The sequence below is a fragment of the Papilio xuthus genome, unplaced genomic scaffold (genome assembly GCF_000836235.2).
Source record: "Papilio xuthus unplaced genomic scaffold, Pxut_1.1 DF828177.1, whole genome shotgun sequence".
In the NCBI taxonomy this organism is placed as follows: Eukaryota; Metazoa; Arthropoda; class Insecta; order Lepidoptera; family Papilionidae; genus Papilio; species Papilio xuthus.
In genome coordinates this window covers 3,257,438-3,285,236 of record NW_013530472.1, presented here as the reverse complement: position 1 = coordinate 3,285,236, position 27,799 = coordinate 3,257,438, and the positions used below count along the sequence as shown (strand labels likewise).

Sequence of the window (27,799 nt, the reverse complement as noted above, 5' to 3'; positions counted from 1 at the left end):
GAAAATTTCTTTGAATACTTCAGATTTATAGGAGCTAAAACCTTACAAAAGAGTTTTATTTTTATCAAAAAAATGCCCATTTCAATACTATGACAAATGTTTATATGATAGATATTACCGATTGAATATCTATGTTGCTACGCTGCTACACCGCTACGCGACGCGGTGTAGCAGCATATAATACCTAATATGATGACTTTTTTATAACTATATATACTAGCCGTAAAATATGTTATTTGCGTGCGTTATATCTAGTGTAATATATTCGGAAAATCTTTTTAAATTTGTTTAATTTTACTCAAAATAACTATGTATAGTATAACAAAAATGTTTGGCATTTCTAAAAAAACATTTTATTTCGAGAACTGAACACAAACATCAATAGTAATCAAAAAATAAATTTATTAGATAGACAATTTCAGAGCGCAAGACCACTGACCAAGAGCTACATAATAGAAAACAGCGCGTCTCTATTTCAGCACGTTACCTCGAGAAGTTCATACGTGATTTTGTATTTTGTGCAATAAAACATGGTACAATGCATAAACTTTAAACGCAAGACCGACGAGCTACGGAGACAATAAAACAAAGAAGCGTAGATGCCCCGAGCGCTACGGGCGCACCCCGTACGACTCGCCAATCGTAGCGGCCGGACGGCGCGCGTGGGCCAATGAGGCGCGCCGCCGCCGCCTCCGGACGCCCTCATACACCCCCGCCCATCCCGCACCTCGCTTGAATGAGACGCAGCATCTCTATAAAGATTTTACATCGATTACGGGGGTATGGGAGCAGGCCGTTCCGTTTGCACACAAGGGCGGCGACGTGCGGTCCTCTCGCGCAGTCGCGGACAATTAGTGCGCGGGGCGGACGGCGGCGAGCAACGTCACTATAATGTGGTTAGTCAGTGAGCGTCGGGGCCGCGCCGACGGTGAGCACGGCGAACACGGCGCGCACGGCGAGGGCTTGGAGCACGAGACGAGAGGCGCGGGAGAACCGCGCTGCTCGCTCCAGCGCACCGGCTACAGCACGGTGGAGTTCAAGAGCTCGGCGTGCGCGGGGGCCGCGGAGCCACCCGCGCCGCCGCTCGCCGCGCTGCCGGACCCCCAGCAGTTCAACATCTTCCCGGCCTTCTTCAGCCGCCAGCTTAACTTCACTGGTGGCGGCGGCTGCGCGCAAGGTGCCAAAATTATGGAGGAGCTGAGGCCCAACCTCGTGGGAGGACTTCTCGGGGTGCCGGGCCTTCTAGACGAACACCAAAGTGATGCCAAGTTTCACCCGTCGGGCGTTGAGAGCAAGTATACACCGGACAAGGGACGGAAATGTAGCAACGCTTCGTCTTCTTCCGCCGAAGAGTTTGGGGGCTTGTATGGTGGAGACCACGCGGCCACGCCGCCCGCACCTCTTAGCCGATCTCTGCAAGATCACTCAGGTATGTTCACTCTTATTTGTAACAGAAGAAAAAACTTAATACTTAAAATGCAAAAATATATATCTTAAACCTCATACAAATTTACATTTTAATAGAGTAGAAATTGTATGACAGCTGATATTGTACAAGGTACCTTTAACTTTATGTGTTAAATAGATTATGGATGAACTTATCTGAAATTCTAATACTTACCCACAATTATGTCAATGTAACATATTCATATATTATACATATTTGTATGCGTAGAAAAATTCCGTCTTTTATAGATTTTGTATTTACTTTAATATTTAAGACGGTAAATTTTTTCATGGAATATGAACTGCGTTGTTATTTAACTTTTATCAGCCACTCTTGATAAGAAATGTTCATAAGATTAGCTGAATTAAAATCATTACAAATATTGAAATCCGTCCAGCGCATTTTTACAGTTACATTTAACCGTGTGTTACCTTAATTAACTTAATAGAAGGTTCAAAAGGAACCAGAAGACTCAAGACAAACCGGCCGACTGCAGCAACCGCTGTGTACTATCACCATAGTACATAAATAAATAGAGCAGACACTTTTACAAAGATTTTCTCATTCATCTATCATTCCTACAGATTGAAGTATTTTCTTCAATTATAAGTGTCTATAATTTTAAATTGAATAATTCAAAATAGTTACTGTACACTTCTTGTACGAAGATACAAAGATACTTTAAGGTGCCGTGACGAATTACATCACAAACTGTGAGTTAACGAGTCCAAAATCTCTGTTTAAGATATTATATCTGTGCTGTCAAAGATACAGGAATGACGATGTTTTATATAGATATTTTGGTGTCAGAAACCCACGGTAAATATTGTATTGAAGATAACAAGTATCTTTAAAACAATACTGCCAGTAACTTTAATAATTAACTTATCATCTAAACCACCAGTAAAAATCACTAATTAAAAACTGCTTAGGTTATACAACTATGACTTCAGTGATGTTTGTTATATTTCTTATACTATAGACATGTTTCACAATATCCTAAGTCCTGGATAAGCTCGGAAGTTATTTGTTAAATAATATCTTTGTCGTTCCACAATCTCCAATTAAGCTGTAAAATGCAAACTATGTTGACAGCAAATATTACATCTAAGTTAATTCCTTTGTTAGTTATCCAGCACTTTACTTGGACATTGTGAAACGGACCCCAAGTATTTAATTCAAGAAACGTGGAAAAAGACTTGTTTTAATTAATCCGGCTAACATTGTCGGCAGCGCGGCACTGCCCAGTTTTCTCTAAACCATCTCAAAATAGCTATTTTTTTCTTGAAATGTCTTAAATAAATAGGATCTCACAGTTTCAATCGATATAAAACTTCGAGACTATTATTCCATTAAATTTGTCCTAGAGTGATATTTTCTGTCACGTATAGCCGAAGCTTTCCAGAATATGTACGCGTATTACAATTCCAATTAGACTAATATTGCAAACAATCGGCCCCGGGGCTGACGTCATGAATACGAAATGTCACTAACGACCGCCCACCGCGCCCTCCCCCGCTCTACCCCGCTCGGGGGAAATTGGGGCTGAATTTTCAGACGCCTCTAGCTGCCAACTTGAACATGTTATACCTACACATGAATACACAATACATTTGCTACTTTTTAATAGAAATAGGCTTTTATGACGGATCTTCATTCAAATTTGTGTGTTTTACAAAACTTTGATAGGAACTATTCGCATAGAAACAATATAATAATAATTTTACACATAAATATAACGTATTAACTTGTATTTTAATTACTTCCTTATCTTGTTTTTATAACTATCAATTTAATTTAAAATTAATTAGCATCATGAAAAAGACATGTGTTGGCAATTTCATACTTAGATAAAGTTCATATTTCATACTAAACCAGATTTTATAAACAAGAGCAAAACAAGATAAAGTAACTTTATATTGAAATTGGTCACAGGAATATAAATTAAGGTGGGTGTACACGGCGCGTCACGTACAGCCGGCCGGCAGTAACAATGGTGCGGACGTGTCGGCCAGGCCTTTATGTGTACACTCCTTTATGCGTCATAGCCTTTTGCTACAATACTTAGGTGTAGGTTTATGTTATGCACGCCATATTTCAATTTTACTTATAAAATTATAATTGGAATGTTCAGATCTTATTAATATTATAAATGCGAATGTTTGCGTGGGCAGATGGATGGATAGATGGTTATTAGAAGGTTAAGGCATGCAGAACATAGGCTACTCTCTCTCTGTCTCTCTACCTAGCTTGCATCCCACAAGGTGGTGGGGTCAGCTTTACAAATCCGTCCCTTTCACTTCGCTCTGTCCATGACATCTTTTTCTGAGACTAGTTTAGAACATAGGCTACTAATTATCATTTTTTAATTCCGTAAGTACGGAGTCGCGGGTGACAGCTATATCATTTTTTTATATCAAAAGGTGGCAAACGAGCGAGCGGCCACTAGAAATAGCGAAGTGACCATTGCCCATAAACATACGCAATTGCATATGCGTTGCCTACCTTTAATCGACGGAGGAGACGATGCACAGAAAGAAAACATGTTCCCTTTCCATGCATCCTCTCATCCGGAAAGTCCACTTCCACTTCGCATCCTTTCAAGAAAAAGGGTGGGAAGGGAAAGAGAACTAAATTAGGCCTCCGGGACGCACACTCATCAGACGAAACGCGGAATAGCTTCCACTTGACGCCTGTCTTCTGTGTGGTCGTGGTATTTCACCGGGCGAGCCGGGCCAATTCGTGCGAAGATGTGAAAGCGGGCTCTACTACTGTTAAATCATATATCAATAAAAGGCATTCAAAGGGTTAAAATGTATTTTACTAAGTAAATTTTCAACAACCGTCGGCATTTTTTTGCAAAAAAAAACTATGAAACAAATAAGCAGTTGTAATACAACATCGGCATAAACTAATCGTCAATATAATATACAGTTTCCATTTCGTCTCCATAAACATTTTTTGGCCGAACTGGTGATGCTTGAAAGAAGAATTTCGGCTTTTTTAAAGATTTTATAACTGGTAAACTTTTAAATAACATCTCTATATCTCCAGTTTGTGCTCCTGGTTGGTTTGTTTCAGACGGGTCGGCAATTGGTTCAATTTCATTTTGGTTACGGTAACCAATAACTTGGTAATCCTTTGGCGGTTCAGTAGTGCGCTTACCGGATAACTGAGGTCTTACAGAGGTGACGCGATCTTGCCGAAAAAGACCACCTATAGCGGAATCAATTAAAATACCTAAAAAAATAGCATATATTTATAATGGAACGTACATTAACTTGACTAACTTTAAATTAAATTAGTAAGTAAGTGGTAAGATAAATGAATCAGTTTATATCTAATAAACCGACTTCAAAAAGCAGGAGATTCTCAATACATCTGTTTTATTTTTATTTTACCTATATATAAATTCGACATAGGACTCCCCTAGATTTTTCCATAGTTTCTTTTCCCGGGCTAATCTTCTACACCCTTAGGTAAGTCATCTTCCCATCTCTAATCTAAAAATCTAGAGGAGGCCTATGTTGAAGGACATCCTGACAAAGCAACTGGAAGTTGAAAACAAAACTATAATTTTAATATTTTTTCTGTTTTTTTTTTTAATCTAAAAAAGTAGTTTGAATTTGTGTAATAAAAAAAAATGATGTTCTGGTTAGCGAATAAAGGCTTATTTTATCTTATAGATAAATTGCACATTTTTCGCTAAAACTTGTTAATTCCAATATATTTTAACATATATTATTTGATCTCCCACTTAACTAAGCTAACGTTATTAAGTAATATCACTTTTTAGTCACTTGATTATATTGTTATTTTAACAAAATTACTAACAATGAAATAGTGTTATGACTTTCATGTAATTCGACATTCCTTTGTTTATTTTATTAAGCCACTGGATTGAAATTAAACATAGATCGATTTATTTATTAATCAATTTTACAAATCTGCACCGAGTTGAATCCAAGGTGAAATTAAAACAGATTAATAAAACAGTGTTAACAAACTTTAAATAAAAATTTTAAAAAATAAATTTTAAATCAATTTGAAACTTCAATAATATTAGTTCCAATTTAATTGAAATACAACAAACAAATGCCCTTACCGAGTATAAATAGAGATATACAATTTAAATTCATTTTAAATTTAATTTAATATTTTATAATTTAAAACACTTGGTTGCTTTGACCACACTAACAGAGATGATAATAAATTAGATATAGTTCAAGTATTTAATGAATTCAAATTAAAACTCTCGTTATTAATCAATTAATTTGTTATCAATACCGTTAAATATTGCGTGACTTCGGCTATTACCTTTAAAAGTCGTATTTAGACTATGCATTATACATAACTTTACTATATTTTCTACTCATATAAACTGTTTGGATATCAAACATTAATCACGTGATTTTTTTTTTAATTTTACAACCTGATGAGGTTTTTTTTTATTATTTGCCTTCGCCGCCCTCTTATCTCTCTTTGCACTGTAAGAGCCAAGAACTTTGGTTTTATTTATTTAATTTTTAACATTTTCCTACTTATGCGGTTAGGTTTTACAATACCCTTCTCCCTATACCTAAAACTATGAGCATTTTTAATACAAAGTAATATGAGCATTTATCATCGTCACTACAAAAATAAATATATGAGATATCTTTAATTTAGTTCCACTCCCACTTCATAATTTTTTCGGAACCCTCCTCCGAGCTTAACGTAAAGGACGATCCCATGTTACCTTTACATAATCCATTAAAAAGTGTTTATTGTTTTAAAGTAATGAATAAATTAGTGTGACCTTGTTTTTCATTTACATTAAAAAACGTGACGCAACGTATTTATATTTGGAAACACTAGTCATAAAACAATTGAATTCTCCGTAATGACAAAAAAATTGTTTGTTTTTTGAAAACCATAAAATTGTATTAAAAGATAGTACTAAAAATGTTTAAAATCAATGTACCAGTGACCCTATGGAATTTGAAATGGTGGAACCAATTGAAAAAGTCTTAAATTGAGGACCCTCTCGACATAATGGAGTGTGTATTGTGACGCACCGCGCGCCCGCCGTACACAATGCATTCTATCCCTGTAACTGCTCAGATCAGCTGCTACTAAAAATAGTTAAGCCACGTTTAATTTATAAAGAATAGAAAACAAGTCAACTAATTATTGCGCATCTACAATTGAAAGATGATAATTTAAGTGCGTTAGATAAATGTAAACTCAACTGTAACAGTGCAAAATCCTGAATACGATAGGTTTATCCTTCCTATTTTTTCAGATCACAAGGTTAAAACATAACATTTTTCATATATGACACTAAAATTAGAAAAAAAATCTTATGTAACATGGTATTAAAATGTAAGGAGAACTATAACTTGGCAATAAGATCTAATTCCTACTACTTTGCTAGCCTGTCTGTCTGTTTTCTATTAGCGTGGCAGCGACTGCTATACAACATGTTAGCTCCGTGGCTAGCGCCTAATAAAAAAGGAGCATTAAAAACGGAACAATCAGTAGAGAAAATGTTTAAAGGACACGGTCCTTATCTTAATAAATTAGCATATCCAAACAAAGAAAAAAAGATTAATTGAATTCCCTAAGACATTATATCCTCTTTATTATTTTAGTCCCCTTTAGTGTTTGTCATGCGAAATTAATCGGCAAGGTGCAATCAGTGATGGAAATCTGTCGGATTTGTGGCATTTGCGCCGATTATAAATCTATTAGTGCTGCGCGACATATGCACGCTGGCAGTGCTAGAGGGCGCGAGCGACGCCCCGTCGACACTCCGGAGGTGGTACAGACCCTACACATCGCATGTACAATTTATTTATAATTTTTTAATATGAACTCAAAGAATGATTGATTTTTAGGCAAAAATCCATAGCTTTTTAAAATACCTTCTATTTCTTGAAATTACAATAACAATTAGGCGTAATAAAGTTATTTACTATGAAAAAAGTAAAGGTATAAAATGTTTAATTATAAAATTAATTATTCGACATTATACTCAAGTATTAAAGTCTATTTTAATGTTTTTCCTACGTAACAGTAGTAGAATAAAATGCACCTTCATAAAAAAACACGTGTAAAGTAACAATTTTGATACGAGTCAATCCTATTCTCGGGATGCAGTCACCCGACACCTCTCGAGCGGCCACAGATGGCGCTTTTATGTCAATCGTCATAATTAGGGGATTACGACCCCCTAATGACATGTTACATTGAATCTCTATCACGCCCCTGAACAAATGTTCTCTAGTCTGCACTACAAATAAATATTGTTCATTGACTTTTCGCAGATATCTCGGGTACACTGTATCAACCCCAAAATTAACAAAATATAAATATGTCAATCTATTTCTGCGTCAACTAGGTGTAATTATTTCTTGAAATATGTAAGAAATGTCTTATACCTGTATTCATATTTATCATAATAACAAGCTCATTAAAAATTAAAAAAAAAAAATTATAACCTTGATTTAAAAAAAAGAATCGAATTCACCTTACCAAAATCGGTTCAATCGTTTAGGCTCTTGGTCGTCATAATGGAATTTAGATACATACAAATTCACATACATAAAAAAACTTACATACGCACCAAAAACACTAATCTCTATGTTAATCAAAGTCATAGAGTCAAAATCGTAAAACAAAAATATTTTCCAAAGAATTATTAATATAAATTTATATGTCACAAAATCTGTAATCTACTGCAAATTATTAAAAAACCAGAACAAATCTGGTATAATAGCTTTTAATTTATTAATCTTAAATTACTTCGACCAAGTCAGACCGTCCTCAAAATTCGACATTCAAAAAACGTGAATTTAAAAAAAGAACACTAACGGCATAATGGCCGCCAGAAAATGACAAGTAAAAAGCGAAACCGATATAACCGTCAGAGGCAGGTAAAACATAGACATGAAAAAAGCAACCTTTTAAACGCTAAAAGGCCCCGTTTACCGCGGACGCAAACACTTAGCTCCATGTTAATTAGTAAGTAGCTAGGACGCCGTCAAAGGGAATGCATGAATACTTGCTAAACCGACCTCCAGCGGTGCTTTTAAAATCTCCCCCTCTTAATTCAGAAGCTCAGAGAAACCAAAGGTAAACTGATTACTTCGCCAATACGGCATTTTTAAAAGCTTGCGCGGAATTTATACAGACGGAATATAGAAATAGATAATAAGATCACTTTCAACGTTTATAGTTTTTCGCTTTAGCGGTATTCGGTCTAGCTTTTTCAATGTGAACAGAATATCAAAGCTAATAGACGTATAGCCAATAGTACTAGTTCTATATATCTGTTCAATAACATAATAACTCTTTTGTACAAAGTGTTTAAGGAGGATAAAAAAATGTTTTAGTCGAAATCTATGGTTAGGAGCAAATATAATTATGTTACATTTTTAATAAATGCGTAATAACTTAAATATAAATGGATATTATAAGTATAACTATTATATAAGCTAATAGCTAATACTGTATATAGTATGTCTGCCGAGCGTCACAAGTGACATAATTAGACAGCTAAGTTGATGGAATGATTTAAATGCCAGTAACAGTGGTAGAGCCCGCTTTAACATCTTCGCACGACTTGGCCCGGCTCGCCCGGTGAAATACCACTACGACACAGAAGACAGGCGTGAAGTGGAAGAAATTCCGCGTTTCGTCCTGTTTCCTTTCCCACCCTTTTTCGTATAAGGAAAAGGATGGGAAGTGGAAGTGAACTTTCCGGAAGAGGGGTTGCATGGGAAGGGAAAATATTTTCTTTCTGTGCATCCTCTCCTCCTTCGATTCAAGGTAGGCAACACATATGCAATTGCGTATATCTATGGGCAACGGTCACTTCGCTATTTCAGCGATTTCAAGTGGCCGCTCGCTCGTTTGCCAACTTACTATAAAAATAAAATGCAAAAAGAAAGATATAAATCAACAAAGATGTAACGTAAATGAAGTACGTATGTAAATCTTACTAATATAATAAATGCGAAAAGTTTAGATGGATAGAAGGGTAGACGGATGTTTGTTAGAAGGTAACGGCTTAACAGATCTCGTTAAAATTACAGGCACAGAGGCACAGAAAACATAGTCTGGAAGAACACTTATTTACTAAGATTTTTTTAAATTCCGCGCGGACGGAGTCTTTTTTCTATGATTTACGATGAACTTAGAGCATTGTGTTATTGATAAACCTTTTCAGAAATAGGCCGTTACATTCTTAATTTACTTAGTTAACCAGATTTAACCACAATCAGAGTGGGGCAAGTCGCGATCTTGACCTACGGACTCCGAAGGATCGATGCCGTCGACCGTTATGCTAATAAGATTTTCTTTGAAGTAAAGACTACGTGATGTGGCTGGAAGGTATCGACACTTGTAATAAAAAATTAAGTTACTTATAATATATTTCTTAACGAGTATCATCATTCTAATCTGACCATCATAAATAACTCTTTCTATTAGGAGAAGCAGTTTGAATAAAATTAAGCAATACAGTAGGGAGAAATCAGAGTTAATCAACATTCATACTGAAACACAAGAAGAAAAACGAACTAATTATTATAATTTAATAACTACGGTAGCCTATTATTATTTACTTTCAAAATTGAAATTATTACTATGATTTCTTTTTTAACATTTTCCCGGATTTTTTAAAACACACACTACATCAGGACTGGTAGACGCGGCCAAGGGGGTTATCGAGTTTTTGTTGTCTGTTTTGTTATGCCCATGTAAAAAAGTTCCTAAAATAATTTTTTTCTAAGATATATTACATTGAAAAGCAGAAGGCGCGTTCAAGAAGCTAAAGCCAGAGCCGGGCGGGTCGGGCGGCGGAGGCTCGACATCCGCGCTGTCGCCGGCGCTGGGCCCACAGCACGCCGGACACACGCCCACCACCGCCTCTTGCCCCACACCCGCCAGGCGGAGGCATAGGACTACTTTTACACAGGTATGTAAACACTAGTACGTAAAAAAAGTATCGACTGCCTGATATATACTGACATATGACTGTCAAAAGATATGTCACCTGACACATAAAAGATGCGACGACCGTTTTAAATTACCTCACTGCTGGTATAAGACTTAGAAGGAAATATTTATGTAATTTGCCAGACATGTATTGCTCAATTTGCAACGTATTAAAGCAGTAAAGACTGTTGCCTACGTGTAATGATATTTTTTTAAATTGTTTCTAAAATATTGTATTGTATGTTGTCTAGGAACAATTAGCGGAATTAGAAGCAGCTTTTGCGAAGTCTCACTACCCCGACATTTACTGCAGAGAGGAGCTCGCAAGGACGACCAAACTCAACGAGGCTAGGATACAGGTATAGTAAAGTATAAAACCCCGAAGTTGTAGTGCGAGTAGGGATGCGTAACATCTTAGTGCTACGATAACTCTACGACGTAGACACTTCTTTCTTGAAATATACGATAAATTATGAAATTGTTAGGGAATAAAGAAAAATAAAAGTAAATCAAGATCAAAGCGTGGTTCAGTATTGTGCATTACATTTAAAATGTCCAAATATCATTGATGTTGAACATTGGGTTAATATAATTTGTGACACGGGCCGGAGGCGTATTGGATTAAAGCGCCATCTGTCGACCCGCCCGTATGAATACGAAATACTTACAGTTCCTCGCGATCTTTATCTCAGTTTTAAAATCGCTCAGTCCCCCGGGTCTCTATTGATTTGTCCCCGAGGCACCTAATCTGTCGCTTTTTTATATCACCCAGAATGTAATTTTTATCGTTTTTGAACTTATATTTACGTCATCTTACATTTACTAAACTATTATTTAGAAGTACGACCATAAATTTCAATCGAAGTTTATTTTTATTTTTTTAATAATAATATTTTATGCACTTCTTTACATTAGCTTTAATTATTTCAAAACCGTTCGTGCGATTTCCTTAAAAAAGGGTACAAAGGTTTTTCTACTCGTGTTTATTAAAAAGTCTAAAACCTACAAAAAATATATAACTCCACTATTTGATACATATATGGGATTATGAATATCTTTTATTAAAAATATAAGTCGACATAAAATAAAAGGTTACATAACATCATTACATCGAAGGCTGGTGCATATATAGCTTTAAAAGGTTGTACGTAAGTTACAAGACTACAGCTTGCGTATAAACATGAGTAAGTACACGAAGGAACCTATTAGCGTTCACGCGACGTCGGTACATAAGAATGTAAACGTTAAAGACGACGAGCTCCCTTCTAGAGAGAATTTCGATATAAAAATACAACGCCGGAGGGCGCGCGGCGAGGGGACAGAGGTTGGGGGAGGCGGGGAGAGCCGCGGAGGGGACAGGGGACAGGGGAGGTGGCCCCCGAGGCATTGCAATCCCATCAAATGGATCCGTAACGAAGTTAGCCGCTCATCCTCCCCGCGCGCCTCCCGACATTGTCTCTGCCCTCAAATGAATTCTACAATTGGAAATAAGAAAATGTTTTGTTGGAGCCTCGCCGCCGTGCTTTTCCAGTTTAAATGCGACCGTTTTCATCGGATAACACGGAGCTCGAGGCAGCGCGTTTATGTATTACTAAGAAAATTGAAATACCATTTATTTTTTTAATTTTATATTAAAACGGTTTGCGAAATGTTTTAATATTATTTCAACATTTGTATATAGGAATTAGTAAAATCAAACGAAACATGTTTTCAGTCATTATTCGGTCAGTTATTTAGTCAGTACTAATTTTGACTCGATGGTTGTTCACTGAAAAATTCAGATCAAAATAAAATACTGAAAATAAAAATTCGCAAAGCTATCAACAATTCGTACCTAAAACAAGATATACAGAAATATATTTATGTCATTTAATAAATATATTTCTCTAAAATATTGACTAACATAGGTTCAGCTTTTATAGTCGTTACTTTACGTAATAACGTATAAATATTATTCAACTTTTATCTTTAAAAGATAATCAAATACAGGAAATTAAATGATTTTCCCGCATTATTTGCTACAAACGAATCAATTTTAAGCGGATATGAAATAGTCTCATTTTTCGTCACAACGCGCAGCAAAACACGAACATTGGACAGCTTCGGGAGGAAAAAAACTAATGCGCCATTTATGTGTCTTCCCTCCACCCACGCGTATACATATAGTTAGGCTACACAGGGAAAAATCACTCGTATCTTAGGTACATAAAGAGGAAAATAGCTTGATATTTGATAGACGTGTAGGGTGTGTTAGGCGTAGGGTGTATCGGTTTATTTATATGGAGAGTGCGTTCGGAGGGAGCGGCACTCCGCCCCGCGCCCCGTGTCCCCCGGCCCGCCTCTAATCAGCTCTAATCACCATATCAAACGACGTACGCTCTCATTCCTGGTGACAACAACGGATTAAGCCCTCGTGTTACTGCCCTTTATATTGTTTAAGCTTTATATATTTTAATCATATTAAAGTTTCTAAATTATATAATTGTATATAAACTTTTATTGTCTTCGCAAATTTTGACAAAACATAATCCTTATGTCACAAAATGTCACATATACAGGGTACACTACTAAATATATGGGCAACACTATCAAAATCATAAACACCATGACAATATTTGTTAATTTATAATAGTTAAAAAGTTTTCATACATTTAACTCAATCAAATATATTTTGAATCAACCTGTATTTGCAGTGTATGATCGTCACGACATTTAGGTTAATCTCAATAACTTATAACATGCCTGTTCCATCTATGTCAAATATTGGTTATTCTGTACAGGTATGGTTTCAAAATCGTCGTGCGAAGTACCGCAAACAAGAGAAGCAGCTCCAGAAGGCTCTCGCGCCCGCCGTACTACCGGGCTGCAACGGCATGATGCGCAACATACAGGGCTACCGCGGATACCAGCCATACCCACATCCCAACACCATCAATAGATATCCACAGGTATTTATTACGATATACTAGCTACCTATGACTCCGTCTGCTAGGAATTTAAAAAAATAGTAGCAGATTTCAGCAAGATCCGTTTTGAAGATACCTTCTCATGCAAGTTTCAACAGTTTTGTAAATTATTTATGCAGCTGACTGTACTCTTAATATTACAAAACGCCATGCAATGTAACGTAATAAGAGAGATTCCTTTCAAATTCATCAAAAAAAAACAGTATAATCATTTCGCTTAGTTAAATACTTCAGTCAATAAGCTTCTGCTATTGTTATTTTTATCCATTGATTTTTAACTTATAGTTAGGTAAAATGGAGACAATTAATACTCGATTCCCAAGTCCTTAAGACACAATATTGGTCAGAATAGACGTTACAACATTTAAAACGTTCATATTTAAAGGGTTTTTGTGAATGAAAAGCGAATACAAATGATGCATCGCAATTTGTCCGCTCATTACGATGCGGCGCTAATCAGCGCTGTGATTACGTCGTAATGCGATTGCCGACGCCGCCGCTGCCGCCGAAAATAATGCAAATGGTTGCCGCGACAACCGCTCTGCCGGTATAACTCAATATCACAACAATACCAATCGTTTGCTCAGTGTTACCCATCAATCGAATCTCTACATTGTGATACTAAAGACATGCCGTAATTATTTTGCATTACTATCACACTATATTAGTCAACAATAAGAACGGTGCTAAACTTTCAAAAGAATAGTATTAAGTAGATATGTATAATAAATAAAATTTCAGACCAATTGAGACTTTGAGAACTTTTTAATATCGATTAAATTGGAATAATCTTTCTTAACTGGTATTGGTGAGCAAAGTTTCTAATACTATTTTTCGTTATGGTGTAGAAACTTTGTCGTGGTTACTTCCCCTAGTTTCTATAACATCATCTCTTTGACATGTACATTTAAGCCGTTAATTGCTTAAACAAAAATTATGTTTATGTACTGCTGAAAATTGCGCCTGTAACTATTAAAAAGCAACGAGTCAAAGTAATTATTTGCTACTAAAAATCTCCAGTAACTGCTATTGACAAACATATAGGGTCATAAAAGGCTTGTATAATTTAGTGGTATTTGACGCGATCACACAAGTGTTAATTCGCTTCATCCCATTATCAATTAGCTGAAGTGTTGATAGCAGTAAAACATACGACCGCGACCCGACGAACGATTAACATAAAACAAGCGCTCGAAAAACGATTAACTTCCCCGAAGCGAGCTCTCCGTGTGCTAATGAGCTGTTGATGAGATTTCGGCCCCGGCTCGCAATGCCAATGCGAACGCGTGCATTAATTTACATTTTGTCAATTCAATTTATATATAATTTTAAGCGATTGAGCATTACTATGATAAATAACATAAACAAGACTTATAATATCCTAGACACACGAAACCTTAAACAAATATCTTATTTCAAATTATAATTTTACGTCTAAGTCAGAGTTGTGTTCTCACTAAGCCCCTTAGTATAGATTTAGTAAGCGACATCTGCTAAGCGCCTTTTTTATATGACTGTGCGTGTGGCAGTAATTTAATGTGACATACCTTTGTGCAGCATCACGGCAGTTACGAGGAGTTGCAGAAGGACATATTCTCGCTGTCTCAGATGGGCGGCGGCTCATACCCCATGCCGCAGGGCTTCTCCATGGGCCACAGCGCCAACATGTCCGCAGTCGGTATGCGGCAAGATGCCATGGGTAAGTCATCTAGACAACATTCTATTTCTAATTACAATATTTACAAATACGAAGACACAAGATACACTGCTATACGCAGACTGAGATTAAAAAATAAAGTGTTGCAATATATTAATATTTCGTTAGATTATGGGAAAATAATACAAACAAGCAAAGATTTTTCTACTTTAACACGATAAATCAAATGCTAATTTGATAAGATTAGGTTAGGATATGTTGTTAAGGAAATATTATTATTATACATTTTATAACGAAAATAAAATCTAACTTATTAAATTTAACAATTACAAAGCCTACAATAAAATTAGAAGCGCTACAGTAAAAACTAAAACGCAAGTTGAAACAAGGAGCGATATAGGCGACGCGAGCGACGGGCGGCGGGCGAAGGCAGTTTTCATCAACTTTCTATTAGCGCCGTCAAGGCAATTATAAAGTTGGCAAGAGCTGAGCGATGATCGCGGAACCCGTCGCCTTTTTATACAAATATCCCTTATAATAATGAGAAAAGTTGCCACAGAAAGATAAGTTCCGGCCGATGATCTTGAAAAAAAAGATGAAAAAAACTTAATTACAATTTGTTAAAGTCGCCTTCTAACGTTTATTCTTTTTTCAAAAACGTTTTGCTCGTTATTAAAAGAAATGTTAGAACAAAACTGTCTTACGGTCGTCAGTGATAACTTTTTTTCTTATCGAAATTGTCGGCATAATTTATTGATGTTGAAACATATCATAGTATATTTAACAGTCAATTATATTACAAGCTATTGTATTGTCGTTATTTATGCTAAAAATTATTAAAAAAAACCTAGTAGTTGCTAAAAATATTATTTACACTTATAAAAGATTGTTAAACTTAAATTTTTAAATGATTTCATTTTTTCCGTTCTATTTTAAAAACAAATGATAAATATTTTGAATCGGATTATTATAATTTCTACAAGAATTATCACCTATTTTGCAGACTACAGATATGTTTGAAATGCAAATATCATTACTAACCTATATTAGAAATGTACACATTAATTTAATATTAGTTGAAGTTATAAACGGAAATGATAAATTATATTTATAGAACTGCGAAGCTTAACCAGTTCAACTAATTCTGGTGCACCGTCATACATGTCAAACGTATATATCATATCCCTTCATATGATATTTATAGCAGAACGATGAACTTTGATTTAGTCGCAATAATGTAAAATTTGAATGCATATTGCAAAGTTAACTTAAACAATTAATAACCTAAAAATTTTAAGAAGACATTACTAAAGTTTTGCGACATACCTTAACAAAATTAAGCTTTCGCCTATTTGTATCAAACACAATTGTTAAAATATTACAACTAGACACACTAATCTAAAAATCGTTTAGACAGTAACATTTCGAAGATTTTTTACTAAGAAGCAATAAGTGAGCTTATTTCGGTAAAAAAAATCCAAGGCGACGAAACATGAAACGACATCGCTCGAGGCGTCGTAGACATTCCGGCGTAGAAAAAACGAGCAAGTAATGGAGGCGAGGCATCGTACCGTAGATATTCTAATAAGAAAATTTCCACTACATTTACTTTGGCGGGCGTCCTCGCGGCGTCTTGGCAAATATCTTATTTCCTGCGGCGAGATTGCATCTTGAGAAAACGCGAGGGTCGATTCGGGACCTCACTACTCGCTCCCGGTCCTCCAAATACACCCTCCTACGTTAAAATATGTCTGCTAGTATACAAGGGGGATATATAATTAGAATATATTTATTTGCGGGTACATACATAAGCAAAAAGTTACAATGTACGAAAAATCTCTAAGTATTTAATGAGATTTATTGCTATTGAAATAAAGACGAACTAAAGTTACATACGAATACTAACAATGAACAGAAACACAACAAACGATGCAAACTTCGATAAATAAATAATTATTGAAGATCGCAAATATATTGAGTTTTTTTTTTAATATTTCCTGCGTAATTCTCGCTTATGTAAGAGGCATTAATACATATTGCATGTACGGAACGTATTATGTGACGAAAGTAAATAGTCCTATGTATCCCTCAGCGTCTCAGCTACTCACTCCGATCTTGTCTTTAAGTTTTATGCGTTGACATTTGTGGTGTTCGTATAACGACTCGATTGCGCGTATTGCCTAGTAAATACATATGTAATAATAATTTGTTACCCACAGGCATGAGTGCAGAGGACGAATGGTACAACAAATCATTGTCCGCTCTACGAATGAACAGCGGCCATCATGCAAACCTAACCGCGGCACCAATGCTGCAATACCAGACCTAATCGCTACTGCACGGCGCCGACTACTCGCCGGCGCCGGCGCACGACTACGCGCCACCATAAACAGCCAGCAATGAAACGAATACAAGTCGTTTCAATCGGCTCGATAACCTTAATATGAAGATATATTTTACAAGACTTTCCGTTGAAAACATTGCTACATTATGGAACTTCAAATTCGATTTCACATTTCTCAGTTTTCTACTTAAACAGGTTAAACTTTTCGATCATGATTGATTAAATAATATAATAATTGCGGTCTTTAATTTGTATTTTAACTCTACTATTCTATTACTTTATTGTTTTAACAAAAAATTGAATCAAAGACTTTTCTAACTTTTAATAGAAATAAAATTTTCAAAGACTTAACCAAATGCGGCTAAGGCGCTAGTTATGTGAATCATAAAGGACTATTCTTTGACCGTTGAAATGCTGAAAAATATTCAAGCTGTTTAACTATAAGACGTGGTTAACTGTGCGGTTAACTATACATAGCGTATATAGGTACAAAATAGAATTTTTACTTTTATCACTAAAAGCGTTTATTTCGATTTACGCAAAATTATGTATCCTAGTCATATTGTACAGGCATTTTAATAGATTAAGTAATTATAAGGTCCATGTATGTGTATTTCCCGACTGTTTTATCGACGTTTTTGGCTTTTTAGGGAGCTCTTTATTTTTGAAAAAAGAACTTAATAAAATGACTTTTTTCTTTGTTTAAATTATAAAGAGAAATAATTATTTTATTCAAAGATAAAGAGTTCTCTTTTACACAATAGATATACAATGATGTAAATAAAATATTTTGCATGATATTTATAAGATGTTAACAATTCAACGATATCATAATGTTAACTAAATATTGTTTAGTCAAAATTTTTAATAATAAGCGGCCATTTTGTCTCTCTTAATGCGCTGTATTTGCTAGTCAGTTATCTGTGAACCAAGTTTGATCTCATCGTAATTTAATAATTAAAATTGTATTTAATGTTTATTTATTTTTATTTATCTTCAATTTGAGTATGGTAGTCGTTTCTGAATGGCCATCCTGTGGATTTCAATGTATATATATTTTATAAGAGAACTTATCAGAATAATAAACATGTGTAAAATTAAAATAAATCGTCTAAAATGTATATACTGTTGTTTTTATACATACTTAATCTTTGATTTTTACTAAAGTCGAAATAAAAAAGTCACATAGATTTCTTTCTTTTACATGGTAAATAGACATTAACAAATGACTGGTGCTATGTGCCAGCTCTGCCAAATAATATTGGCTGAATTTCGAATTTTTTACCAATATTTATTTCAGAAAAAATTGATAGCAAAAAATATGTGATTGGTCCTTCAAGAAAGTTATTACACACGAAACAATATTAAAGACTCTATTTTCACCACAATCAAGAGAAATTCTTCTGTTAAATAATCGTAGTGATCTTTTAACTTCGTTCTTTATTTATTGACATTTGACGTATAATTACTAAAAAGAAAACAATTGTTTTGCAAGACATTTTACTCACCAGTGTATAAATAATATAAAATAAGCAGTAAAATCATTCAGATTTAGGCAGAGCATACTGCGGGTTTGTAGCGTAGTTCTGTTTAAGATAACGGGAGAGATGCGCTACTACGATACGCTCTCCACCCACTGCCTTCCAGAATCCGAGAGCCTCGTCACGTATGGCGGCGCTTTGCCCACATTCCTAAAAAACAATACGTATTAACGTTTTATCTACTTACTAGCTGTTGCCCGCAACTCTGTCCTGTGACTTAAAAAAACTTAATTATTAGCCTACGTGTCCAGTCTTTCATTAACAAAAATCTAATAATTAAAACTTTCTTATTGAGATACAACCAATTAAATTTAATAAAAATGCAAAAATTATCAGCACGTTATTGCCAAATTTGTGCTATTTGTTCCTTTTGAATTTTCAAGTCACTGGGATTACGTAGCACTTTTTGTGTTAGTTTGTGAAAATGCCTACGATAATGTAACAAATCGGGGTTAGATTAGGTATCTTAACATTTCCAATGATTGTCGTTTGTTGGTATTATATTTAAAACCTATAAGAACATAACATCGGTTTTTTTAGTATTTAATTATTTTAGTACTGTGATGGACAATGAACTTACCGAAGGTATATTCTCGGGCACGTTAGCCTGTAGAAAGAAAAAATAATAAAAATAAAAGAAGACACAATAGAATGTCGATAGAAACACTTCTATTTACATAATGTTAGGAAGAAAATCTGACACTGTGCCGGTGTATCGTGTCAACAATACCTACTACCTACCGTATTAAAATATCAACTTTTATGTCACCTAACTAATCAATCTAACTTGGTACCGCGCTATTCGAGCCAAAGGATTCTAACTATTAAAGTCAAAAAAAGAAATTCTTGATTTAAAAAATTACCACTTCATGGCTCGTTCTTCCGACGAACTTATCTATAACCGAACGGAAAGTACCCAGATCTTGCACGTCCTGTAATTTCACACCACTTAAGTATTAAAATAGACTGATCGAAAATAATGTCAGTTTATAAAATGACAAATTTAAATTAAACAATATAATAATTTTATTTTAATATTCTCAAACTTACAGCGGGTCCATATCCAGAATAGACAGCATCTATACCATACTCAGATTCCGCGGCTGGTCGGTTATCTCCGAGTAGATAGAATGTTGATTTCAAAAGATCGTACACCTTAAACATGAAGCCATAAGTTATATTTTTGCTTGCAAAGTTCATGTAAAAATTACCGGCCTTTAAAACCCATAGATGTCTCTATCCTTTCCCTAAAGGAGGCAGGACTTAGTCTGTTGGGAGCACACCTTAGGAACTAATAGAAAATGTCTCAGTTGTCAATTGATTATGTTCGCTTCTTCGAAATGAAAGAAACTTTGATGAAATTGCTACTCATAAAAAAATTACAAATTTCAAAATAAGAAACAGAAAATGTGTTTATTGTATTTCCGTAAAATCGCTTCGATTAAAATTATTAATAAGATTACTATACCATACTGTATCAATATCAACACTATGTTATTTTACATTAAACAATATATAACTATACTTACAGTGCCCACATCTTGGTCATTTATATCGTTCATTAAGTTCTTAAACGTCATGTGATACATCGCTGACATCCAAGGTTGCGAGAAGAATTCGTACAAATCATCTATCTGTTTCATCTAAAATTAAAGCATTTTATCTCTCTCACTCTTTCCGACAAAACTGAGAGAACTATACGTTTTTGCATGAAGGCTTCGGCAATGGAAACTCTTGGTTTACATACCTGGTATCTAACTAGTAGCTTATTAAAGAATGCCTCATGTTTCCCGAACAGCTGTGCGAGGTTCTCTGATGGGAATGGTTTCTTAGACAAGCACGTGACCAACACAATGCAGTGCAGTGCGTTCAGTTGCAAGCGGAAATAGTTGCCGTTTTTATCCGTTAGTAAAGTATGACCCTGGGAAAAAAGACTTATTACTTGGATACGTGGATATATAAAAAAAAACTTTATACATAGATAAGTTAAATAAAAACCACCTATTCAAGGTATAAATTCGAAAAGAAAATAAAAAAATGAATAAATAGTATCCTATGTCCGTCTCCTGGCTATAAGCTCACTAATTTTCAGCCATATCGGTAAAGCCGTTCTTGAGTTATAGATAGTGTAACTAACACGACTTTCTTTTATATATATATAGATGTGAAACTCATCTTGCTATTTTGTACAGAAAATATTGTAAAATACTTTTTAAATAACTAAAACTACCTTTAAATCAAATTAATGTCAGTTACGTTAAAGAAAAACTTTACAGGTATCCGAAATATGTCAAAGGAGGACAAATAACCGATTAATTATATTTGACCTTGATGTAAAAAAAAATAATGAATAAAAGTTGGTTACATAAAAATACTGTTTTACAAAACAACAAACATTTATTTCAGATACTAATTACGGAAAAATCTGTCCAAATTTAAAAACAAAACACACCAAATAATTCCGAGTATTTTCAAGACTATAAATATTTTCTAATGCTGAAAATACCTGTAGTGGTAATTCCATTTGCACAGCCATTGGTATTTCAATCCCAGGCCTCCTAATTTTCAGGTAATAGAGAGGACCCGGCAATGTGGCTGAATGTGTTATTGGCGAATAGAATTTCATCACTGGCTGCCAACTAAAGTGTTAAACACACAAATGTTTTGAAAATTAAATCAAAATTATACATTAGTTACATACATTGCAATCTCTAAGAATATTATAAGTAATTCACTTTTGTGTTTCGTGTAAAATAGAATATGTTTATCTTTAATTCTCATCATCATCACCAGCTCACTATATGTCCCCGAGGAGGGGCTCGGAGCCTACCCTAAGTTAAGGGTGATTAGGCCATAATCAACCAAGCTGCCCATGTGCGGCTTGGTTGACTTCACATATATCTTTGAATTTCTTCTCAGGTATGTGGACCTTTAATTCTACACTAAAATTATAAAAAGGAAAGAATTGATAGTTTTTTAGCATTGAATAGGCTCCAAAACCACTAAACCCATTTGAAATATTCTTTCAATGTTGGTAAACTACACAATCATCGGATGACATAGCTTATATTTGACACTAGTGTTTTTTTAATTCCGTGCGGATGAAGTAGAATGCAACTGCTGGTTGTTAACTAATACATAAACTAACCGTCTACATGTAGGTAGTTGGAATCGCGATTCACTACTGTAGGTGCTGCCGTAAACAGAACTTTTACATCTGCAAGGAGTAAAATAATTTACTTTTACAAATAACGCAATTCACTTTACTTTCAAGACAATGATTTATATTAACTTACCCTAGAACACTGGAGCTGTATCGTGAGATAATTTCCGATGGGCAAAGATCAAGATCTGTGATCGAATTCATAAAAGGATCTAATTTTTGTAGGAATAGTGCTGCCAACTGAAACATTAATAGATATATATCAGATGTCTGACCATATTCGTCGAAAGACTATCAGAAAGGCTATTTAATTATAAGATATAGATTGCAAGTATGGTATGAAAAACGAACACTACATTCATTTTCAATACAAATTAAAAAAATTGACCTAGTTGTGCTAGCTGGTATTATTTCGAAGCCTTAAAACCCAAGCTCACCGCTTCGCCAATGTCCTCTGAGCAGTAATACTTCTGCGCTTGTGCTTGCGCGTACAACCGACGCGAGTACTTTGTGCACGTGCCCGCGCCGTGCACACTCGGGTCGTTCGTCTCAAAGCCAGTGCCCACCACCAACCCACCATCATATACCAATCCGCTCTCCGTTATTGCTAAAACAGAATTTATCAAAGCTCGTAAAAACAATACGATAATGACTGGAGTCATACGACCAGTTCCATGACCATACGGAAGACCGTCGTATTTTAAGTTTTAATATCCTGTAAGATCAAGCCTGACGAACTGTTGATACTCGCTAATAAAGTCGTCACGTAACTATCATTGATTCTTGTACTAACATGTAAATATATTTCAAATAAAGCGCAGTTCCACCAACACAAAACGTTACCTTTAAAAGAGTTGACATCAATAGCCTTAATGTCGTAGTAGAAGAATGCAAAACAAGAGAGGGTAATTGCCTGCGTGTACGTCATGAAATGCAGCAGCTCTATGCGACTGCCTGATAACTTCCAACCCGTGTAGTAACAGCGCCTGTACACTTGGATGCCTAACTCTGATATACTAGATTGTACTCGCTCGTCCACCTAAAAACCAGTAGAGAATTAAAAAGCAAACTGTTTTAGCATTAAACTGTTGTAGCTAAATTACGAAAGATATGATGCTGAATATAGTGTTGTCAGTCCTTATTGCATATAGAGACATAAACATTTATTATTAAACTTATGAACGTCAATATTGAATACTAAAAAGTCTTCTATTCTTATCTTTTTAAATTGTAAATTACCATAAAGGTTCTCGACTGAAAGTGTACAAATATTACATACTGTTTCGTTATTAAAGCAGTTTACTCTCAAAGCATTAGTATTTTCAGGAGGGAATGGTTCGACAAACGTGATCATATCAGCTGCAATTCCTAATTCGAGTAATGCAGCGATACAAGAGTAGGCATCTATACAGTCACCGTAAACTATAATTTTATTGTCTTCATTTAAACCGTTGAATGACTCTTCTAAAAACAAAAGCACTTTAGCAAATGAAGACTTCTTACATGAAACATACGAGGATACTAACAACAATATCCTATAATAACTGTATTTTAACACTTCTTAAAATGTTCTATTTATCTCAAATTTTTATATTACTTAACTAACAAACGAGAAAAATCACATTTTAAACAGCTTAGTACATATTAAATTGACTCGACAAAATTAACAAGCATAAACAAAAGTTGAATATCTTTTTCAATAGACTTACTTAAATCACTTATCATCCTCAGTAATTTTCTGAGGCCCGTATTTGCGTCGAACAGTGAGTTAATAAGCATCAAGTTCTCCGGCATCTCCGTGAACGCTGAGACTCTGTCAGGTCGATACAATGGATTGTCCATAGGTAATTTGTCACAGTTAATTTTTTTTTCCCTGCGTCGAAATTAAAAACTTTAATACTTATTTAACGTAAGTACAATATTTTTCTCATTATAATTTCATCAATATCATAAATGATATGACATTTCGATTGAAAACACCGACTTGTATTGAATTGATAAGAAGAAATGAAGACGTACTTTAACAATCGATCTCGCGCTAACTGCTCCTTCAAGTAATCCGGATGTTGGAACTGCTGACCACACGTCAACACTAGGTCGTCATAATGCTTCACCAGCCCGCCTTTCAAATAGATGCATTTCTTCTGCCTGAAAAGACATCAAAAGGAATAACGAGGTATTACTAGGTTGAAATAGAGAGTAAATTATCGACGAACCTGTCAATTTTAACCATGATCCCAGGGACAACATCCATGTAGAAGTAGTAAGGCACACTCTTCAGGTATCTGTCAGTGTAGCGACCATCACGCGGCACGCAGCGGTCCGCAGCGCGTAGACACTCGCCCACAGTCGGCAATCCGTGTTCCGATACCAGTGTTATATTTGTAAAAGTCAAGTACGGGGATGTTGGCCTAGAATCGAAAGTAACTTTGTTACAGCCAACTTCAATTGGTCCACTTCTATCGTCTACTAGGGATGACCACGACTACAATACAAGCGTACAGTATTCTTTATTTAGTCTGATAAGTAAAGTTACAAAACATATACTTTGAATGTACTAAGAATACTTGCTTCATTTAGAAGCCTGGTACTATTTAATATCGCTTTACGCTGATTATTGTATTTATCATTGCCGGTGCTCAAGATTTCAAATCCGCAAGTAACTTACCCCATTATCAATGTCTCTAAAAATGAAAGACCAGTGCGGCTGGCCCCAACGACTACTATGTTCCGGTTGATGTAGATCTTTGGCAGACTGGTCATCGGCCGGTCTACTGTCCACAGCGCGAATGGTGCCGAACTGAAATAACTCTTATTAGATTTCAACTATTTACTACTATAACTTCTTGGCAACTATAACTTAAGTGCTTAGTAGACTAGAACAAAACTACCTTTCCTTGTAACTCTTGTCCTTATCGTTTTTGCCAGCATGACGGTATGGGGGTACAGGCATCATGTGACTTGCCATTGACATCAGGTTGCGAACAGGACTCTAGAATTATGATAACTATTACTAGCCGAATTTACATTTGAGAAACATTTAAGGATTTCATTTTGATGAAATCTTTAGACTTCAGTAGTAAGAAACCCAAAATATGAACCCCAAATATGAACATGTAGAAAAAACATTAGTACATGTATTTACATCATAGTTACAATTACAGTTGCTAGGATACATACTGTCTTAATGCAAAAAGAAAAAGGTTTTTAATAACAATAGTTTCCATACAAACACAATCATACTTTTGCTTTAACTTATTGGATATATTATTAGAACCAATAAAGTCCTTAATTACTATATTAATTATAAAATAAAATCAATATCTTACTGAATCTCCTTTGGCCAAGAGACGACAGGTCCAGAATAATTGTGTATAAGGACTTTGACGCAGGACATCGCGCATGTACCAACGACTGTGTGGTTCTATTGCAGGAGACAGAACGCCCGCCAAAATCTGAAGTTAGTTCTATTTAGTTCAATACAGTTCACAAAAAATAAAGAAGACCCTAAGTCATAATGTACTGTAACTTGGTGTCTTCTAAAAATGTTGGTGAAGCTATACTTTCACTTTTTTCTTTTCATAATTTCACTAATATAAATAAAATGATTACTTACATTGCCATCACTTCCAGCACGGTATGGTTCGGGTTCTAAGGAGTATTGAACCCGCAAGGATATAGGATCTTCCACAGGCCTGCGATACACAAAGAGTTTATTTTCAACAATTTCAGTACGATTATGTAACCTCCATCGTGAACAATACACAGCGTTTGAGGTCATTGAAATAAGAAGGGTAAGACTAATAGAATTTGATTGGATTTAGTAAGGTTTACAGCCATGTATTCTGGTTACGGTAAGTGGTGTCAAACAAGATACTGAACTACGTTTTTATTTCATCATCGCTCAATATGTTAAATGTTGAAAATGGTCTAAGTTTTTTCTCAGACTTCTAATTTACGTTTGTTGAAAGTTGGTATTCCTAGTTATGCATAGACAGATAGAATATATTGAGCTATATTTATCTATATATAAGCCGGGTGTAAGAATGGATTGCTATTATATGAATTTGTTACGCGAGCACGACGACTCCGACGGGTTGGTTCCTGCTGGCCAGTACGTAAGTGTCGAGCGCATCGCTTGAGAAGCTGGATTCGATCAGCTCAAGCAAGTCGTTTTTGCGCGGCGCGTGCTCCAGGATGTCGCTCAGGTACTGCATGTCGTACTCCTCCGCAAAACGCACACTCACCTCACTGTTGTTTTATTAAATTTACAATTAAATTAAATGTTGGTTATTAATTACGTATTTAAAGGATAGGGCATATAGAAATCTCTAAATACCCTCATCTAGGAGGGACAAGTTTAATCCATTATTTAGTTATTATATATTTTTATCAAAAAATATAAGCAGAACTTACCCTTTAACAGAATTTATATGCGCAACAAATAGAGATTCATTCACGAAACGTCCGCTAGTGTTATAAGGTGTTACAAGCTGCAAAAAAATATTTTTGCCTTGTATTCCTGGTTGCACTTTTAGTTAGCAATGAAAATACTTAAAATGTCTTAAATGAGATGTTGAACAATACCAAAATCAACTTACTATTATAATAGCATACTCTTCAGTAAAGTAAAATGATTACGTTGGTCATAACCGTCAAACCAATAATATATATATATATTTATCTTACGAATGTTGTATGGCGAACAAGAATGATTAATTAATTCTAAATAATATTCTAAATACCGTGAAATGTTCAAGCAAAGGGAAAGATGGTTCGCTTGAAGGTAAGCACATAACGCAATAATCTCTGCCTGGAAGCGTTTCAAACGCCGCTTCTAGCAACTGAAAACCGAATCTGTGAAAATTAAATAAAACTACGTATAAAATTTTTTAAAGAAAAAAGAAATAATATATTAATTTTCTTATGACCTTTCATCATAATCCGGATGCATTGCGAACAGTTCAATAATAAAAGCATTTGGCGGACCGGAATACCTCGGCGGTTCAGGCATCTTGCCCGGAGGCGCAGATGACACTATCAAAACATATAACACAATTAATAATAAAACCTTAACAGATATGTTTTCTCCATGATGACAGAGTCATGGAATAAGTGGGCTAATATCACTTAAATTTTAAACCACAAAGCTATTCCTGCAATCCTAATCACTATTGGAGACTAACGAATTATTCAGTAAAATATTTGAACTTTATGAATAAACCAAAATTCTACGACTACTTACATGATTTTTTCATTTTGTCTTTCTTTACACACTTATCATCGGTAAAAGACAAAGAGTCTCGACGTCTATCGTCTAATATTTTAGATAAATTAGCAACTCCGCTAAAAAAAAAAACAAAAGAAAAATTGTATCCAAAAACATAGATGCTTTACCAAGGTACCCAGAAGTTGGGTCATTCTAATTAATATTACGTTTTAACCGATGTAATAAAAAGTTTCAATTATAAAACTTGCTAACCCCATCGCTGCTTTTGATAATTCTTCATAAGAGAGCAACCGAGGTATTCTTAACAAATGTGTATCAATGTTAACAATATCAAATTCCAATTCCTCTTCGTCGTCATCCAATAGGTTCATGATGTCCAACTGAGCTTTAGTACTGAGATGTGACACTTGCGAGGACAAATCTTTTTCTTTTATCCTTTGAGTGAAACTGTCCACCCTTTCAAGTTCTT

General features: G+C 35.1%; 4 protein-coding genes across 7 annotated transcripts in view; 1 reads left to right on the top strand and 3 right to left on the bottom strand.

Moving 5' to 3' along the window:
- LOC106113890 (multiple coagulation factor deficiency protein 2 homolog) overlaps positions 1–15,024 on the bottom strand; it is a 27,033-nt gene extending 12,009 nt beyond the window's left edge. Inside the window, exon 1 of the mRNA XM_013306943.1 lies at positions 14,943–15,024. Coding sequence (XP_013162397.1) covers positions 14,943–14,955 — 13 coding nt within the window. The 5' untranslated portion in view covers positions 14,956–15,024. The remainder of the gene's footprint in view (positions 1–14,942) is intronic.
- Positions 1,155–17,475, top strand: LOC106113889 (homeobox protein prophet of Pit-1). The gene is made up of 6 exons (XM_013306941.1): positions 1,155–1,429; positions 10,246–10,409; positions 10,681–10,788; positions 13,210–13,377; positions 14,953–15,094; positions 17,272–17,475. The coding sequence occupies exons 1-6, from the start codon at positions 1,189–1,191 to the stop codon at positions 17,379–17,381; spliced, it is 933 nt and encodes a 310-aa protein (XP_013162395.1). The 5' UTR covers positions 1,155–1,188; the 3' UTR covers positions 17,382–17,475.
- LOC106113891 (uncharacterized) lies at positions 4,262–5,639 on the bottom strand. 2 transcript variants are annotated; one of them, XM_013306945.1, is made up of 2 exons: positions 5,553–5,639; positions 4,262–4,687 (listed from the first exon to the last, which is right to left on the bottom strand). In XM_013306945.1, the coding sequence occupies exons 1-2, from the start codon at positions 5,584–5,586 to the stop codon at positions 4,359–4,361; spliced, it is 363 nt and encodes a 120-aa protein (XP_013162399.1). In that variant the 5' UTR covers positions 5,587–5,639; the 3' UTR covers positions 4,262–4,358. The 2 variants fall into 2 exon arrangements, with proteins under 2 accessions (XP_013162399.1, XP_013162398.1); XM_013306944.1 differs by lacking the exon at positions 5,553–5,639 and adding an exon at positions 5,282–5,352.
- On the bottom strand, positions 15,021–27,799 carry LOC106113888 (cilia- and flagella-associated protein 61). 3 transcript variants are annotated; one of them, XM_013306939.1, is made up of 26 exons: positions 27,583–27,799; positions 27,346–27,446; positions 27,032–27,137; positions 26,846–26,957; positions 26,517–26,593; positions 26,175–26,351; positions 25,717–25,795; positions 25,430–25,555; positions 24,992–25,092; positions 24,769–24,900; positions 24,317–24,511; positions 24,120–24,248; positions 23,810–23,973; positions 23,380–23,564; positions 22,944–23,139; positions 22,538–22,707; positions 22,234–22,340; positions 22,086–22,154; positions 21,444–21,576; positions 20,685–20,858; positions 20,467–20,580; positions 19,988–20,092; positions 19,801–19,869; positions 19,518–19,544; positions 18,905–19,087; positions 15,021–15,103 (listed from the first exon to the last, which is right to left on the bottom strand). In XM_013306939.1, the coding sequence occupies exons 1-25, from the start codon at positions 27,699–27,701 to the stop codon at positions 18,938–18,940; spliced, it is 3,117 nt and encodes a 1,038-aa protein (XP_013162393.1). In that variant the 5' UTR covers positions 27,702–27,799; the 3' UTR covers positions 15,021–15,103; positions 18,905–18,937. The 3 variants fall into 3 exon arrangements, with proteins under 3 accessions (XP_013162393.1, XP_013162394.1, XP_013162392.1); XM_013306940.1 differs by lacking the exon at positions 15,021–15,103 and adding an exon at positions 16,773–16,787; XM_013306938.1 differs by lacking the exon at positions 15,021–15,103 and having other exon boundaries at positions 18,876–19,087.

Coding starts and splice junctions, on each gene's coding strand:
- LOC106113889 (XM_013306941.1), top strand. CDS start 1,189: ATGGAGGAGCTGAGGCCCAACCTCGTGGGAGGACTTCTCGGGGTGCCG. Junction 10,410..10,680: donor ATAGGACTACTTTTACACAG/GTATGTAAACAC, acceptor TATGTTGTCTAG/GAACAATTAGCGGAATTAGA. Junction 13,378..14,952: donor CCATCAATAGATATCCACAG/GTATTTATTACG, acceptor ACCTTTGTGCAG/CATCACGGCAGTTACGAGGA.
- LOC106113891 (XM_013306944.1), bottom strand. CDS start 5,318: ATGTCGAATTACATGAAAGTCATAACACTATTTCATT. Junction 4,688..5,281: donor AGTCATAACACTATTTCATT/GTTAGTAATTTT, acceptor CTATTTTTTTAG/GTATTTTAATTGATTCCGCT.
- LOC106113888 (XM_013306939.1), bottom strand. CDS start 27,701: ATGAACCTATTGGATGACGACGAAGAGGAATTGGAATTTGATATTGTT. Junction 20,581..20,684: donor AGCTACTAGTTAGATACCAG/GTATGTAAACCA, acceptor CTTTAATTTTAG/ATGAAACAGATAGATGATTT. Junction 19,545..19,800: donor GAAGAACGAGCCATGAAGTG/GTAATTTTTTAA, acceptor TTCTTTCTACAG/GCTAACGTGCCCGAGAATAT.